Source organism: Vespula vulgaris, chromosome 3, assembly GCF_905475345.1.
Source record: "Vespula vulgaris chromosome 3, iyVesVulg1.1, whole genome shotgun sequence".
NCBI lineage: Eukaryota > Metazoa > Arthropoda > Insecta > Hymenoptera > Vespidae > Vespula > Vespula vulgaris.
Window position 1 is genome coordinate 464,957 of NC_066588.1, and position 15,805 is coordinate 480,761.

The 15,805-nt window shown below is 36.4% G+C and overlaps 5 protein-coding genes across 13 annotated transcripts in view; 4 read left to right on the forward strand and 1 right to left on the reverse strand.

The window, feature by feature from the left end:
* Positions 1 to 15,805, reverse strand: part of LOC127062712 (uncharacterized) — a 136,459-nt gene that overhangs the window by 25,785 nt on the left and 94,869 nt on the right. For 2 of the 9 annotated variants that reach the window (XM_050991386.1, XM_050991382.1), the window contains exon 3: positions 11,613 to 11,754. The exons of 4 other annotated variants lie outside the window; for them this stretch is intronic. The gene's annotated coding sequence lies outside the window, so the exon portion shown is untranslated. Of the gene's footprint in view, positions 1 to 313; positions 446 to 11,612; positions 11,755 to 15,805 lie in introns of those variants that run through there. 3 more of the 9 variants (XM_050991391.1, XM_050991387.1, XM_050991390.1) reach the window with 3 other exon arrangements.
* LOC127062167 (odorant receptor 4-like) lies at positions 40 to 1,932 on the forward strand. The gene is made up of 6 exons (XM_050989918.1): positions 40 to 55; positions 135 to 425; positions 495 to 1,213; positions 1,280 to 1,402; positions 1,463 to 1,618; positions 1,695 to 1,932. The coding sequence occupies exons 1-6, from the start codon at positions 40 to 42 to the stop codon at positions 1,755 to 1,757; spliced, it is 1,368 nt and encodes a 455-aa protein (XP_050845875.1). The 3' UTR covers positions 1,758 to 1,932.
* Positions 2,526 to 4,159, forward strand: LOC127062724 (odorant receptor 13a-like). Its single transcript, XM_050991408.1, has 6 exons — positions 2,526 to 2,796; positions 2,888 to 3,362; positions 3,453 to 3,552; positions 3,621 to 3,743; positions 3,810 to 3,965; positions 4,043 to 4,159. The coding sequence occupies exons 1-6, from the start codon at positions 2,526 to 2,528 to the stop codon at positions 4,109 to 4,111; spliced, it is 1,194 nt and encodes a 397-aa protein (XP_050847365.1). The 3' UTR covers positions 4,112 to 4,159.
* On the forward strand, positions 5,426 to 6,721 carry LOC127062740 (odorant receptor 67c-like). The gene is made up of 5 exons (XM_050991436.1): positions 5,426 to 5,933; positions 6,006 to 6,105; positions 6,211 to 6,333; positions 6,395 to 6,550; positions 6,620 to 6,721. Exons 1-5 carry the CDS (start codon positions 5,524 to 5,526, stop codon positions 6,683 to 6,685), a joined length of 855 nt encoding a protein of 284 aa, XP_050847393.1. The 5' UTR covers positions 5,426 to 5,523; the 3' UTR covers positions 6,686 to 6,721.
* Positions 8,184 to 14,197, forward strand: LOC127062168 (uncharacterized). Its single transcript, XM_050989919.1, has 13 exons — positions 8,184 to 8,393; positions 8,471 to 9,749; positions 9,859 to 10,339; positions 10,418 to 10,517; positions 10,641 to 10,763; positions 10,823 to 10,978; positions 12,356 to 12,455; positions 12,589 to 12,861; positions 12,976 to 13,456; positions 13,529 to 13,628; positions 13,730 to 13,852; positions 13,912 to 14,067; positions 14,132 to 14,197. The coding sequence occupies exons 2-13, from the start codon at positions 9,431 to 9,433 to the stop codon at positions 14,195 to 14,197; spliced, it is 2,478 nt and encodes an 825-aa protein (XP_050845876.1). The 5' UTR covers positions 8,184 to 8,393; positions 8,471 to 9,430.

Consider the following 15,805-nt stretch of genomic DNA (forward strand, 5'->3'; position numbering starts at 1 on the left):
TCGTCGAAACGTCGCGTTACACGACCGTGTTATATAGCGATGGCATTTAGCAAAGGTACGATCCAACGTAGCACGTAGATTGAAAAGAAAACGAAGATCATAACGAAATGTTCGTTTCTATCGTATCGAAACGCGATTGGATCTTTTCGCAGACTTGGATTACGCGATCGGCTGGAACCGATTTAATCTACAATTTCTTGGCGTTTGGCCGGATTCCGATCGGCTCGATAAAAATATTGGCTTTACGAAATATCGCTGGATCCTCCACGCACTTTTCATGCTAGGATTTATAATATTACCGCAAACGGCGTACCTGCTGATAATCTGGGGCGATCTAGACCTGATGACGGAAGATTTAGCAACGGCGAACGTCCCGGTCACGATGGCTTGCATCAAACTTTTCGTTATTCGGTATCACCTGAAAAGTGAGCTCGCAATATTGCAACATTTGTGATATTTCTTTCGATAACGACTTGTCGATGTGTTACTCGTAGCGCTGAATCCCCTTCTCGGTGCTTTCGTCGATGATTGGAACAGAACGAAGAACGAACGGGAGAGATCGATTATGCTGAGCAACGCTAGAAAGGCAAGAACGATATCGATGTTGTGTACGGTTATGATACAGATTATGACGACGACATACATACTTCTTCGAATCGCTATGATCGCGCAAATGCAGAAGGATCAGATGGAACCGGATCGAACTTTAATCTGTCCCGCTTATTTTCCGTACGACGTAAGGAAGACTCCGGTGTTCTATTTAACATGTACCGGACAAATTCTAGCCGCTTACAGCGCGACCGTCTCTTACACAGGCGTTGACAGCTTCATATCCATGTTGGTACTTCATGTTTGTGCACAAATTTCGAATCTCAGGTCGACTCTCAAAACATTGGCGGACGAAAGAAGCACGGAAGAAAGGAAGACAGATAACTTTGTAGAAAAATTAGCGTTCATCGTCAAGAGACACGAACATCTCAACCGGTTGGTCGATCGAATAATCTTATTAATTTATTTCATTAAGCGTGCGCTAAATGATATAATGCATTTGACATCCGTCGTATCTCGAAGGTTCGCTCGGTCCATCGAAGATTCCTTCAACGCGTTGATGCTCGTTCAAATCCTGACTTGCACCATGCAAGTGTGCTTTCAAAGTTATCAAGTTCTCGCAGTGAGTCGTCTGAAAGAAATTTTGTTGTTCCTTGGTATTATTGTATATTAACGTACGTATATATAAATGTGTGTATATACATACATATATATGTATATTCTTTCACAGATATTAGGAGAAAACGAAGACGAGTTTCCTACCGTTCAATTGTGTTTCCTAGTACTATTCGTGGTCGTTACTCTGGTACACTTATACATTTACTGTTACGTGGGTGAAATGCTAATTGTTCAGGTAAATGCAATACCGGTAAAATGTCAGGACGATATTCTAACTACTCGTGGCATTAAGCAGAGTTCCGGTATGAGCGAATCGGCGTACGAATCTAACTGGTGCAACTTGTCTCCGAAGGACGCGAGGAATCTCCTATTCGTGATGCACCGATCAACGATACCGCTTCGTTTGACCGCAGGAAAATTTAGCACGTTCTCGATGAAAACGTTTAGCGACGTGAGCGAAAATGGACGCAACGTTTGAACAAAGTATTAACCCAATTTATAAATTATTTCAAATCTTTCTTTTGTAGATCGTCAGAACCTCAATGGGATATCTTTCGGTATTGTTGACGGTGTCGGAACAGAAAGATTAATTTTACAAGTGTAAAGTATAACGAAAAAGGAATTAGTGAAAACTTTACGGGTCGACGAAAATAATAATTCCTTCGGATATATCGGAAGTTGTGTTAATGAAAATGTTCTCGTTAAAATAATCGCGTAATAAAAAAGATACCTGAACTTCCTCCTGTTACCGCTTGTTTACGTCCGTCACGCACCACTGTTCGATTCAATAAGCACGAGAGTGTCAGTTGAATGGACGATCGATCATTTCGTTTCGCCTACGAATTCACGAAAACATGCACCTGTTGTTCCCATGCGAAAAAAGTATCCCCCTTGCTTCCTAAAATTACGGAAAGAAACGTAACGTGAAAGTGTGGTCGAAACCGCAGGAAAGAAAAAAATTTAAAGAACAAAAAAAAAAGAGAAAAAAAGGAGAAAAGAAAAACTTTCATCTACGAAACCTTTCTTTTTATTTCGTATTAATGGCTCGTCTCTAGTCCACCGTCAAAGTTTTCTTGAGATTTACTCAAAATTCAAAGCAAGATTGGTAGGACAAAGAATCGAAAATGACGGGTATTAGCAGTTCTGTTCTGAAATGACGGGTTCCGTACAAAAGTTTTGAGCAACTCATTAAAACTATCGCTACTGCTTTCTATTTCTTCTTTATCGTGATGGAGCATGCGCGATATTCAACCCTTTGGAGAAAACAAATTAGTCGCAGTTCGGTCGGACTCTCGGTGCCAATCTATCAAAGAATTTGACAGTTCATTCTTCTGCGATTTATACGTGTGAAGACACAAATGGATTACGCAATAGGGTGGAATCGTTTCAACTTGTCGGTATTAGGAGTTTGGCCCGAACCTTCGAAGACGACGTTACTCTGGCGATTAACGTCAGCCGGAATCTTTTGGACGAGCACGACCGTGACATTTTTATTCATATGTGCGCCACAAACGACAGATCTGATTTTGAATTCTACCACTCTGGACGAAGCTATAGAAAATTTATCCATCAACATACCAATAGCTTTCGCTTTGATCAAGCAAATCGTTTTGCGGTATCACGGAGAAGGTAATTACGATGTCTTGTGTATTTAATTCGATTCGATTCGAAACGATTTAACTGAATGATTTAAACTCGTTCACGTTTTTCTCGATCGAAGCTTTAAAATCATTACTCGTCGACATAGTCAACGATTGGGCTCAGTCCTTACCGGAACCAGAACGCTTGACGATGTTGAAAAATGCTAAAATGAGTCGAAGGATATCTCTTTTTTGTTCCACTCTGACATACCTAATGTTGACCGCCTTCATATCGCTTCAAACTTATGCGAATATGGCCAGTGCCTCCGAAGTCGATCTAGGAGGACTTTTGCATCCAGCAACCTTCCCGTACGACATCAAGAAAAGTCCCTACTTCGAGATCACTTGGATGGGACAATTCATGGGAACGGTTCTGACGGCCATTTGTTACTCTTGCTTCGATACTTTTCTCGCAGTTTTTGTTTTGCATTTGTGCGGACAACTGTCGGTCTTGCAACTGAATTTGAAAGAATTGGCAGAGGTAGCAAAACGTGACATCAGTTTATTTCAGAATAAACTCGGCTTCATTGTGAACAGGCACAACGAACTGTACAGGTCAGTGTTTCTTAAAGTACACTATTTCTGTCGATTCTTTTCTATCGTCCTTCACTTTTGTCGGGAGTTTAATCGATCTTTCGTTTTAAGATTCGCCTTAATAGTAGAGAGTTGTTTCAACCTTACTCTACTCGGACAAACTTTGATTTCGACGGCTATGTTTTGCTTGACGGGATATCGTATGATCACGGTATCGTAAATTACATTTATCACGAGATAATAATGGTTTTAACATTTCGAACCTTTTCTCTTTTCTAGTCGATAGGCTCGCAGGAACAAGATTTGCCGATAGTAGGAATGATATTTTTCATCATTCACGTGATATACACGATGTTGCATTTATACATATATTGTTACGTCGGTGAAACTCTTCTGATAGAGGTGAGTCGATACAAAGTTGGACGGTTACTCAAAGACCCAAGAATTTTTCAACTTCGTGCCTTTCAGAGCACTGGAATAGCTTTCTCCGCTTACGATTGCGTATGGTACGACTTGCCACCAAAAAAGGCAATGTGCCTGATGATAGTAATTTGTCGAGCAAGAATAGCATTTCAAATCACGGCTGGGAAATTCAGTCCATTTTCTTTAGAACTGTTTGGTGCTGTGAGTACTTTTCAAATAGATTCCAACGAAAACATATTTTATACATGCAAAACGTTTCGATGTATAATTATTTCCAGATTATGAAAACGTCCGCCGGATATTTATCGGTATTACTAGCTGTAAAAGAAGGTCCGGTGGAAGAGTAAAGAAATATATTTTGTTTATAACGAACAAGCGATTCATGAATCCGAAAGACATTAAAAATCGTTCGTACGTTAATATGTACTAGCATGTAATATTTTGTTTATAATTTAATAATAATTATCGATAAAATGCGAGTAGTAAAAATACTGCAACAAAATTATTTAGATTAATATAATGAGAATTCCACTGCAATAGAATATTGAAAGAGTTTATCCTACAATATTTAAACGTTCTTGTAACTAGGAAGCGTGATAAATGTAAAGAAATTAAATACCTCTTTCAAATTTTTGTGTTATTTCAAAGGACACTTGGATTCGAATTAATACAATTTGCCCGTGCGTTTATACTCTGGAGATTGCACGAATTTAATGTATGAAATTACGCGTAACAGTACGCAAAGAGATCGTACAGCAATGAATATCGGGAAGGTAGGACGGAAAGTTTAACGAGGCTGCTTATTTAAACGCGTTGAGAACGAGGAACAGGGAGAAAGGAAGGGAGAGAATGAAGGAGAGAGAGCGACAGAGTGGGTGGAAGGGAGGAAGACAGGGAGAAAGGAAAGAGAATAGAGAGAGAGAGAGAGAGAGAGAGAGAGAGAGAGAGAGAGAGAGAGGGAAAGGGAGGGGAAAATACAATCGACGTAAGAAATTCCAAATAGATAAATTTTTCAATAGATGGGGGATGATAGTTTCATTTCAGTTCGACGAGCATGCGTGCTGGACGAAGAAAAAGGGAAGGACATCTATATCCCATGACGAGCTAGAGCGCAGTAGTCGCATGGCCGCGTGTTACGATCGTCTTACGATGACAACGGATTCCGAAGAAGGTAGAATTTTGTGTCATTTGTAAATATTCACCAAAAAAAAGATAGTCGAGAAAAGAATATTTTAAGTATACTCTTTTTCTAATTAAATGTTCCACCTTTTGGGTATCTTGAACGGGAGTGTTCACTTCGTAGATATAAATTACGCCGTCGGCTGGAACCGATTTAGTTTTCAAATACTGGGTATATGGCCGGATTCGAAGGAGAATGAAAGCGATTCGATCTTCTCGAAATATTGGTTCATTGTACCTTCATTTTTTATGCTGGGATTTATCACCCTACCCCAATTTGTATATCTTCTGATGATATGGGGTGACTTAGAATTGATGGTAGAAATTTTGGCAATGGCAATCCTACCGGTGACCATGGGTTGGATAAAGTTAGTGTTCACACGATATCGTTTGGAATGTAAGTGTGACTTTTGTGGTGAATACGTTATAGTGCGGCGATTTATACGAGAAAGAGAAATATTTTACAAAAAAAAAGAAAAATAAAAGGAAAAAAAGGAAATCTCTTCTAGCTCTCAGACCACTTCTCAGGTCCTTCGTAGAAGATTGGAAGAGACCGAAAAGTCAAGACGAGAGATCCGTCATGTTGGTTAATGCTAAAAAGGCAAGAATCATATCGATATGCTGTACGACATCAGCATGTTTCATGGTAACGATTCACGTTCTACCTCGAAGCCTAATGGTCGCGCAAATGCAAAGAGATCAATTCGAGCCCCCACATACGGTCGTCTATCCCGGTTATTTTCCATACGACATTAGAGGAACATTTGCTTTTTTAATTTCCTGTTTTGGACAGATTGTAGCAGCGTACAGCGGTACCTTATCATATATAAGCGTAGACACGTTTATCACGATGCTGGTTCTTCATGTTTGCGCACAAATTTCCAACCTCAGGCATTCGCTTGAAGATCTATCGAGCGGCACGAACGAGATGGCCAATGATTTTACAAAGAAATTGATATGGATCGTGAAGGGACACGAACATCTCAACTGGTTGGTCAATCGAACTATCATTTTTATTTCATTGAAACATTTTGATTAAGTTCAAGATTATTATTATCTAAGGTACGCACAATCGATCGACAACTCCTTTAACATGATGTTGCTCATTCAAATACTGGGCTTCACCGTTCAAGTATGCTTTGAGGCCTTTCAATTATTTCGAGTAAGTTAATCTAAAAAAAAAAAAAAGAGAAATAGAAAAAATAAAAAAGAAAGGAAATTTATATTTTATTTTGATCAAACAACTCGTTGTGGAAATTTTTAACAGATAATGGAACAGGACGGGGACAAATTTCCTGTAGAAGAGCTGATTTTTGTTGTACTGTATGTACTTATTACTTTGATACAGTTATACTTGTATTGTTACGCCGGAGAAATGCTTATCGTCGAGGTAAAAAAAAAAAGAATATCTTTTATGTATTAAAATTATATATAATGGGAATATGTGTTAGAGTTCTGCAATTGGCACATCTGCATACATGTCCCAGTGGTACAATTTATTTCCAAAGGATGCACGAAATATTTTTTTCGTGATGCATCGATGTTCTATACCACTTCGCTTAACGTTTGGTAAAATCGGCACGTTTTCGATGGAAACGTTTAGCCAGGTAAGTGAATATAATGAATAAAGAAGAGATTACAAGATCGTTTAAATATTTCTTTATTTTCATTCGTAGATTTTGAGAAGCACAGTAGGATATCTATCAGTGTTATTAACGGTAACGGATAAAAAAAATAATTAACTTTAAAAGATGATAATAAATAGAATAGTGAAAGTGACAAAATTTATTTTATGTAGAAAACTATAAAAAAAGTATATGTATATCTTTAATAAAGCATAGTATATATTAGTAACAAATACTATAGTAAAACTTTAAATTTAACTAAGATGTAAACAATATTATACGTTGTATGGTAATACACTCGTATAAACCTCTGTCCTTCTATTATTATTTATCAACGAATTACATCGCTCCAGAGTACTGAGACGCGTGAAACGAAAGGAAAGAAAATAAACAATCTGAAGAAATTTTCATAATCTAGGAAGACGTCGATAAAGTAACACAGCCTAAAGACAACTCGTAACCACCAGAGTCAACTGCGTCGATGGTTTAAGTTTTTCAACTTTAGAGGGATACTGTTCGATACATCTTTATTTATAATTTTTATTTCATTTCTACGTAAATGTTAAAAAGTAAACAAAATTTTTGCAAAATTTTCACATATTATCTTAACAGATATGTTAAAAAAAAAAAAGAAAAAAATCAGATTTAATTACAACTTAAGTAAATGTGTTTGTCAAATTGTTTAGATTTGCCGATACGATCGAAGATCAATTGAAAATAATCCTGTTGATTCGAATGCTCGACTGTATCATTATATAACTGTGCTTGCAATGTTTCTAAGCATTCGTGGTAAGGCATGGTAATAAGATGATACAATTTGGATATCTATGATCTATGATATGTTTCTATGAATGGATATTATATCATATGATTTCAGCCAATAATCGGAGGACTAAATGAACTCTTTCTCTTGGAAGTATCCTTTCTAATACTTTACATGTTTTACGTACTAATGGGCCATCTTTCGGTATTGCTGACGGTATCGGAACAGAAAGATTAATTTTACAAGTGTAAAGCATAACGAAAAAGGAAATGGTGAAAACCTTACGGGTCGACGAAAATAATAATTTTTTCGGATATATCGGAAGTTGTATTAATGAAAATGTTCTCGTTGAAATATTCGCGTAATAAGAAAGATACCTAAACTTCCTTCTGTTACCGCTTGTTTACGTTCGTCAAGCACCATTGTTCGACTCAATAAGCACGAGAATGTTGGTGAAATGAATGGACGATCGATCATTTCTTTTCGTCAACGAATTCACGAAAACATGCACCTGCTGTTTCTACGGGAAAAAAATATCTCCCTTCATTCCCAAAATTACGGAAAAAAATGCAATATGAAAGCGTGTTCGAAACCGCGGGAAAGAAAAAATTTTAAGAAAAAAGGAAAGAAAAAAAGAACTTCCATCTACGAAACCTTTTTTTTTATTTGATATTAATGACTCGCCTCTTGTCCTACGTCAAAGTTTTCTTGAGATTTACTTAAAATACAAAGCAAGATCGGTAGGATAAAGAGTCAAAAATGACGAGTATTAGCATGTGATATACACGATGTTGCATTTATATATATATATAATTACGTCAGGAAAACTCCTCTGATAGAAGTGAGTCGACACAATGTTGACCTGTTATTCAAAGGCCCAAGAATTTTTCAACTTCGTGCTTTTCAGAGCACTGGAATAGCTTTTCCCGCTTACGATTGTGCGTGGTACGATGTGCCAACAATAAAGGCTATGCGACTAATAATAGTAATTCGTCGAGCAAGAATAGCATTTCAAATCACGGCTGGAAAATTTAATCCATTTTTTTAGAATTGTTTGGTGCTGTGAGTACTTTTAAAATAGATTCTAACAAAAACATACTGTATACATGCAAAACGTCCCAATTTATCCTTATTTCCAGATCATGGAAACGTCCGCCGGATATTTATCGGTATTACTAGTTGTGACAGAAGATTCGACAGAAAATAAACAAAATATATTTAATTTATGACGCATAAACGATCGATGAATTCGAAAGACATTGAAAATCATTAGTACGTTAATATATACCAGCATGAAATATTTTGCTTATAATTTAATAATAATTATCGATAAAATGCGAGTAGTAAAAATACTGCGACAAAATTATTTAGATTAATATAATGAGAATTCCACTGCAACAGAATATTGAAAGAGTTTATCCTACAATATTTAAACGTTCTTGTAACTAGCAAACGTGATAAATGTAAAGAAACTAATTACCTCTTTCAAATTTTTGTGTTATTTCAAAAGGCACTTGGATTCGAATTAATACAATTTGCCCGTGCGTTTATACCCTGGAGATTGCACGAACTTTAATGTATGAAATTACGCGTAACAGTACGCAAAGAGATCGTACAGCAATGAATATCGGGAAGGTAGGACGGAAATTTTAACGAGACTGCTTATTTAAACGCGTTGAGAATGAGGGACAGGGAGAAAGGAAGGGAGAGAATGAAGGAGAGAGAGCGACAGAGTGGGTGGACGGGAGGAAGAGAGGGAGAAAGGAAAGAGAAATAGAGAGAGAGAGAGAGAGAGAGAAGGAAAGGGAGGGGAAAATACAATCGAAGTAAGAAATTCCAAATAGATAAATTTTTCAATAGGTGGGGAGATGATAGTTTCCTTTCAGTCCAACGAGCATGCGTGCTGGACGAAGAAAAAGGGAAGGACATCTATATCCCATGACTAGCCAGAGCGCAGTAGTCGCATCGCCGCGTGTTACGATCGTCTTACGATGACAACGAATTCCGAAGAAGGTAGAATTTTGTGTCACATGTAAATTTTCAGCATAAAAAAGATAGTCGAGAAAAGAATATTTTAAGTATACTCTTTTTCTAATTAAATGTTCCACCTTTTGAGTATCTTCAACGCGAGTGTTCACTTCGCAGATATAAATTATGCAATCGGCTGGAACCGATTTAGTTTTCAAATACTCGGTATATGGCCGGATTCGAAGAACAATGAAAGTGATCCTACCTTCTCGAAATATTGGTTCATTCTACATTCATTTTTTATGCTGGGATTTATCACCCTACCGCAGACAGCATACCTATTGACGATATGGGGTGACTTGGAACTGATGACAGATATTTTGGCGACGGCAAACGTACCGGTTACCATGTCTTGCATAAAGTTGTTGTTCGCACGATATCATTTGGAATGTAAGTGTATCTTTTGTGGTGATTATGTCGTAGCGCAACGGTCTATGCGAGGAAGAGAAATTTTTACAAAAATAGGGAAAATAAAAGAAAAAAAGGAAATCTTTTCTAGCTCTCAGACCACTTCTCAGATCCTTCGTAGAAGATTGGAAGAGACCGAAAAGCCAAGACGAAAGATCGGTCATGATGGTTAACGCTAAGAAGGCAAGAATCATATCGATATGGTGTACGTCATTAGCATATTTCATGACATCGATTTATATTCTACCTCGAAGCTTGACGATCGCGCAAATGCAAAGAGATCAATTCGAGCCCCCACGTACGGTCCTCTATCCAGGTTATTTTCCATACGATATTAGCGGAACATTTGCTTTTTTAATTTCCTGTTTCGGGCAAATCGTAGCGGCGTACAGCGCTACCGTGTCATATATAACCGTAGACACATTTATTACGATGCTCGTCCTTCATGCTTGCGCACAATTTTCCAACCTGAGGCATTCGCTTGAAAATCTATCGAATAGCATGACCGATATAGCAAATGATTTTACAACGAAATTGACACAGATCGTGAAGAGACACGAACATCTCATCTGGTTGGTCAATCGAAGAATCATTTTTATTTCATCAATGTTGCAGCATTTTGTTTAAGTTCTTTGTTATTATTATCTAAGGTACTCCCAATCGATCGACAACTCCTTTAACGTGTTGATGCTCATTCAAATATTGGCTTGCATCATTCAAGTGTGCTTTCAGACCTTTCAATTATTTCGCGTAAGTCGATTTAAAAAAAAGAAAAAAGAAAGAAAAGATACTTATATTTTATTCTTGTAAAGCTCGTTTGTGAAAATTTAGATATACATTTTTAGATATTGAAAAAGATGTATATTTTTACAGATAATGAAACACGACGGGGACGAATTTCCTGTAGAACAGCTGTTCTTTATTGTATTCTTCGTAATTGTTACTTTGGTACAATTGTATCTGTATTGTTACGTCGGGGAAATGCTTATCGTCGAGGTAAAAAAGAATTTTTTAATATATTGTAATTATATATTATAGAGATGTGCGTTAAACAGAGTGCTGCAATGGGTATGTCATCGTACATGTCACAGTGGTGTGATTTGTTTCCAAAAGATGCACGAAATATTCTTTTCGTGATGCAGCGATCCTCTATACCACTTCGTTTAACGGTTGGAAAAATTGGCATTTTTTCTATGGAAATGTTTAGCCAGGTAAGTGAATATAACAAATGCGAAAGAAATTACGAGATTCTTTAAATACTATGTTCTTTTGTAGATTTTGAAATCCACAATCGGATATCTTTCGGTGTTACTAACGGTAACGGATAAGAAAAATAATTAATTTTAAGGAGTAATAATAAATTGAATAGCGAAAGTGATAGTAAAATTTATTTTATCTGGGAGACTATCACGTATGAAAACACGGTATATATTAGTAACAAATTCTATTCGTAAAACTTTAAATTCAATTAAGATGTAAACAATATTATACGTTGTATGGTAATACACTCGTATAAACTTCTGTCCTTCTATTATTATTTATCAACGAATTACATCGCTCCAGAGTACTGAGACGCGTGAAACGAAAGGAAAGAAAATAAACAATATGAAGGAGTTTTCATAATCTAGGAAGACGTCGATAAAGTAACACAGCCTAAAGACAACTCGTAACCACCAGAGTCAACTGCGTCGATGGTTTAAGTTTCCTAACGTTAGAGGGATACTCTTCGATAGATCTTTATATATAATTTTATCGAATACTTTAAAACCAGCAACTCGAGACACGTTAGTGATGATCTCGTTAAAATATTCGCGTAATAAAAAATATATCTGAAAGTCCACCTACCATTTGTCCTTATGTTCGTCACGCATCACCGCTTCATTTAATAACCACGAGAACTACGGTCGACCATTTTGATTCGCTCACGAATTTACAATGCACGTTTTCTGCACCTTTTCCCACGAAAGAAAACACCCTCCTTTTCTTCCTAAAATAAGAAAACGAAATACGAGCAAGGGATAAAAATTATTCTCATGTCATAAGTACTTACATGCCAATATTTAATAATTCATCAATAATTATCAACAAAGTGGAACAAGTAAACATATTGCAGAGAAATTGTTTAAGTTAATGTAACAAAATTAACAATGCCAGATAATATAATTAAAATAATTATACCATTTAAAAAATTTTAAAAGAGAGATCCTAAGAAATCCATGAATGTAATCATTGTCTAATGAATTTAAATATCTCTATAGTCACAAATAATTACCGTAGATATCCCCTCCTTTGTTTCGAAGCACACCTCATCTTTGATTCATTCAATTCATCGATCATGTTCATTCCCCATAGTATCGGAAGGAAGAGAATGTACGTCAATACGTTTGATATAATGGACGAGGGATCGTAAAGCGTTAGAAAGTGGGGAAGGTTGAATGGAAACTAACTCACCAGTTCCCCATTTAACAGCGTTCGGTACGAAGGTAAAAGAAATATATGAAAAATATGGTTTCACATGAATAAATTTTTCAACAGATAGTGGGGATGGAAATTCATTTTAGTAAGACGGGCATGCGTGCTGGACGAAGAAAAAGGGAAGGACATCTATATCCCGTGACGAGCTAGAGCGCAGTAGTCTCATCGCCGCGTGTTACGATCGTCTTACGATGACAACGGATTCCGAAGAAGGTAGAATTTTGCCTCACTTATAAATTTTCACCGAAAAAAAAGATAGTCGAGAAAAGAATATTTTAAGTATACTCTTTTTCGAATGAAATGTTCCATCTTTTGTGTATCTTCAACCGGAGTGTTCACTTCATAGATATAAACTACGCCATCGGCTGGAACCGATTTAGTTTTCAAATACTTGGTATATGGCCGGATTCGAAGGACAATGAAAGTGATTCGTTCTTTTCGAAATATTGGTTCATTGTACCTTCATTTTTTATGCTGGGATTTATTACCTTACCCCAATCGGCATATCTTCTGATGATATGGGGTGACTTAGAATTGATGACAGAAATTTTGGCGACAGCAATCCTACCGGTGACCATGGGTTGGATAAAGTTGGTGTTTACACGATATCGTTTGGAATGTAAGTGTGACTTTTGTGGTGAATTTATACGATATTGTGGCGATTTATGCGAGAAAAATATTTTACAAAAAAAAAAAAAAAATAAATAAAATAAAAAAAGGAAATCCCTTCCAGCTCTCAGACCACTTCTCAGGACCTTCGTAGAAGATTGGAAGAGACCGAAAAGTCAAAACGAAAGATCGGTCATGTTAGTTAATGCTAAGAAGGCAAGAATTATATCGATATGCTGTACGACATCAGCATGTTTCATGGTATCGCTTCACGTTCTACCTCGAAGCTTAATTGTCGCGCAAATGCAAAGAGATCAATTCGAGCCCCCGCATACGGTCGTCTTTCCCGGTTATTTTCCATACGACATTAGCGGAACATTTGCTTTTTTAATTTCCTGTTTCGGACAAATTGTAGCAGCGTACAGCGGTACCTTATCATATATAAGCGTAGACACATTTATCACGATGTTGGTTCTTCATGTTTGCGCACAAATTTCCAACCTCAGGCATTCGCTTGAAGATCTACCGAGCGGCATGAACGAGATGGCCAATGATTTTACAAAGAAATTGATATGGATCGTGAAGGGACACGAACATCTCAACTGGTTGGTCAATCGAACTATCATTTTTCTTTCATTGAAACATTTTGATTAAGTTCAGGATTATTATTATCTAAGGTACGCTCAATCGATCGACAACTCCTTTAACATGATGTTGCTCATTCAAATACTGGGCTTCACCGTTCAAGTATGCTTTGAGGCCTTTCAATTATTTCGAGTAAGTTAATCTAAAAAAAAAAGAGAAATAGAAAAAATAAAAAAGAAAGGAAATTTATATTTTATTTTGATCAAACATCTCGTTGTGAAAATTTTTAACAGATAATGGAACAGGATTGGGACACACTTCCTGTAAAAGAGCTGATTTTTGTTGTACTGTATGTACTTATTACTTTGATACAGTTATACTTGTATTGTTACGTCGGGGAAATGCTTATCGTCGAGGTAAAAAAGAATTTTTTAATATATTGTAATTATATATTATAGAGATGTGCGTTAAACAGAGTGCTGCAATGGGCATGTCATCGTACATGTCACAGTGGTGTAATTTGTTTCCAAAAGATGCACGAAATATTCTTTTCGTGATGCATCGATCCTCTATACCACTTCGTTTAACGGTTGGAAAAATCAGCACTTTTTCTATGGAAATGTTTAGCCAGGTAAGTGAATATAACAAATGCGAAAGAAATTACGAGATTCTTTAAATACTATTTTCTTTTGTAGATTTTGAAATCCACAATCGGATATCTTTCGGTGTTACTAACGGTAACGGATAAGAAAAATAATTAATTTTAAGGAGTAATAATAAATTGAATAGCGAAAGTGATAGTAAAATTTATTTTATCTGGGAGACTATTACTTATGAAAACACGGTATATATTAGTAACAAATTCTATTCGTAAAACTTTAAATTCAATTAAGATGTAAACAATATTATACGTTGTATGGTAATACACTCGTATAAACTTCTGTCCTTCTATTATTATTTATCAACGAATTACATCGCTCCAGAGTACTGAGACGCGTGAAACGAAAGGAAGGAAAATAAACAATCTGAAGGAATTTTCATAATCTAGAAAGACGTCGATAAAGTAACACAGCCTAAAGACAACTCGTAACCACCAGAGTCAACTGCGTCGATGGTTTAAGTTTCCTAACGTTAGAGGGATACTCTTCGATAGACCTTTATATATAATTTTTTCGAATACTTCAAAACCAGCAACTCGAGACACGTTAGTGATGATCTCGTTAAAATATTCGCGTAATAAAAAATATATCTGAAGGTCCACTTACCATTTGTCTACGTTCGTCACGCATCACCGCTTTATTTAAAAATCACGAGAACCACGGTCGACCATTTTGATTCGCTCACGAATTTACAATGCACGTTTTCTGCACTTTTTCCCACAGGAGAAAACACCCTCCTTCTTCTCTTTCTAAAATTTTAGAACGAAATACGAGCAAGAGTAAAAATTGTTCTCATGTCTCATAAGCACCTGCATGTCAATATTTTATAATTTATCAATAATTATCAACAAAGTGAAACAAGTAAATATATTGCAAAGAAATTGTTTAAGTTAATGTAACAAAATTAACAATGCTAGGTAATATAATTAAACTAATTATACCATTTAAAAAATTTTAACGGAGAGATCCTATGAAATCCATGAATGTGATTATTGTCTAACGAATTTAAATATCTCTATAGTCACAAATAATTACCGTAGATATCCCCTCCTTTGTTTCGAAGCACACCTCATCTTTGATTCATTCAATTCATCGATCATGTTCATTCCCCATAGTATCGGAAGGAAGAGAATGTACGTTAATACGTTTGATATAATGGACGAGGGATCGTAAAGCGTTAGAAAGTGGGGAAGGTTGAATGGAAACTAACTCACCAGTTCCCCATTTAACTGCGTTCGGTACAAAGGTAAAAGAAAATCGTACTATATGGTTTCACGTGGATAAATTTTTCAACAGATAGTGGGGATGGAAATTCATTTTAGTAAGACGAGCATGCGTGCTGGTCGAAGAAAAAGGGAAGGACATCTATATCGAATGACGAGCTAGAGCGCAGTAGCCGCATCGCCGCGTGGTACGATCGTCTTACGTTGACAGCGGATTTCGAAGAAGGTAGAATTTAGTGTCACGTGTAAATTTTAACAAAAAAAAGGCAACACGAGAAAAGAATATTTTAAGAATACTCATTTTCTAATGAATTATTCCATCGCTGGCGCATCTTCAACGAGAGTGTCCACTTCGCAGATATAAATTACGCCATTGCCTGGAACCGATTTGATTTACCAATACTTGGTATTATAAGTCTTTTATGAAATAACGTGTTTCGTCGAAAAATTTTAATTTATACATCAAAACTATCGCCTCTTTCTTTTC

Coding starts and splice junctions, on each gene's coding strand:
- LOC127062168 (XM_050989919.1), top strand. CDS start 9,431: ATGTTCCACCTTTTGAGTATCTTCAACGCGAGTGTTCACTTCGCAGAT. Junction 10,764..10,822: donor GGGAAATGCTTATCGTCGAG/GTAAAAAAGAAT, acceptor TGCGTTAAACAG/AGTGCTGCAATGGGTATGTC. Junction 10,979..12,355: donor CTATGGAAATGTTTAGCCAG/GTAAGTGAATAT, acceptor TGCTGGACGAAG/AAAAAGGGAAGGACATCTAT.
- LOC127062740 (XM_050991436.1), top strand. CDS start 5,524: ATGTTGGTTAATGCTAAAAAGGCAAGAATCATATCGATATGCTGTACG. Junction 6,106..6,210: donor AGGCCTTTCAATTATTTCGA/GTAAGTTAATCT, acceptor AATTTTTAACAG/ATAATGGAACAGGACGGGGA. Junction 6,334..6,394: donor GAGAAATGCTTATCGTCGAG/GTAAAAAAAAAA, acceptor AATATGTGTTAG/AGTTCTGCAATTGGCACATC.
- LOC127062167 (XM_050989918.1), top strand. Junction 1,214..1,279: donor TGTTGTTCCTTGGTATTATT/GTATATTAACGT, acceptor ATTCTTTCACAG/ATATTAGGAGAAAACGAAGA. Junction 1,403..1,462: donor GTGAAATGCTAATTGTTCAG/GTAAATGCAATA, acceptor GGCATTAAGCAG/AGTTCCGGTATGAGCGAATC.
- LOC127062724 (XM_050991408.1), top strand. CDS start 2,526: ATGGATTACGCAATAGGGTGGAATCGTTTCAACTTGTCGGTATTAGGA. Junction 2,797..2,887: donor TTTGCGGTATCACGGAGAAG/GTAATTACGATG, acceptor TCTCGATCGAAG/CTTTAAAATCATTACTCGTC. Junction 3,553..3,620: donor CGGGATATCGTATGATCACG/GTATCGTAAATT, acceptor TCTCTTTTCTAG/TCGATAGGCTCGCAGGAACA.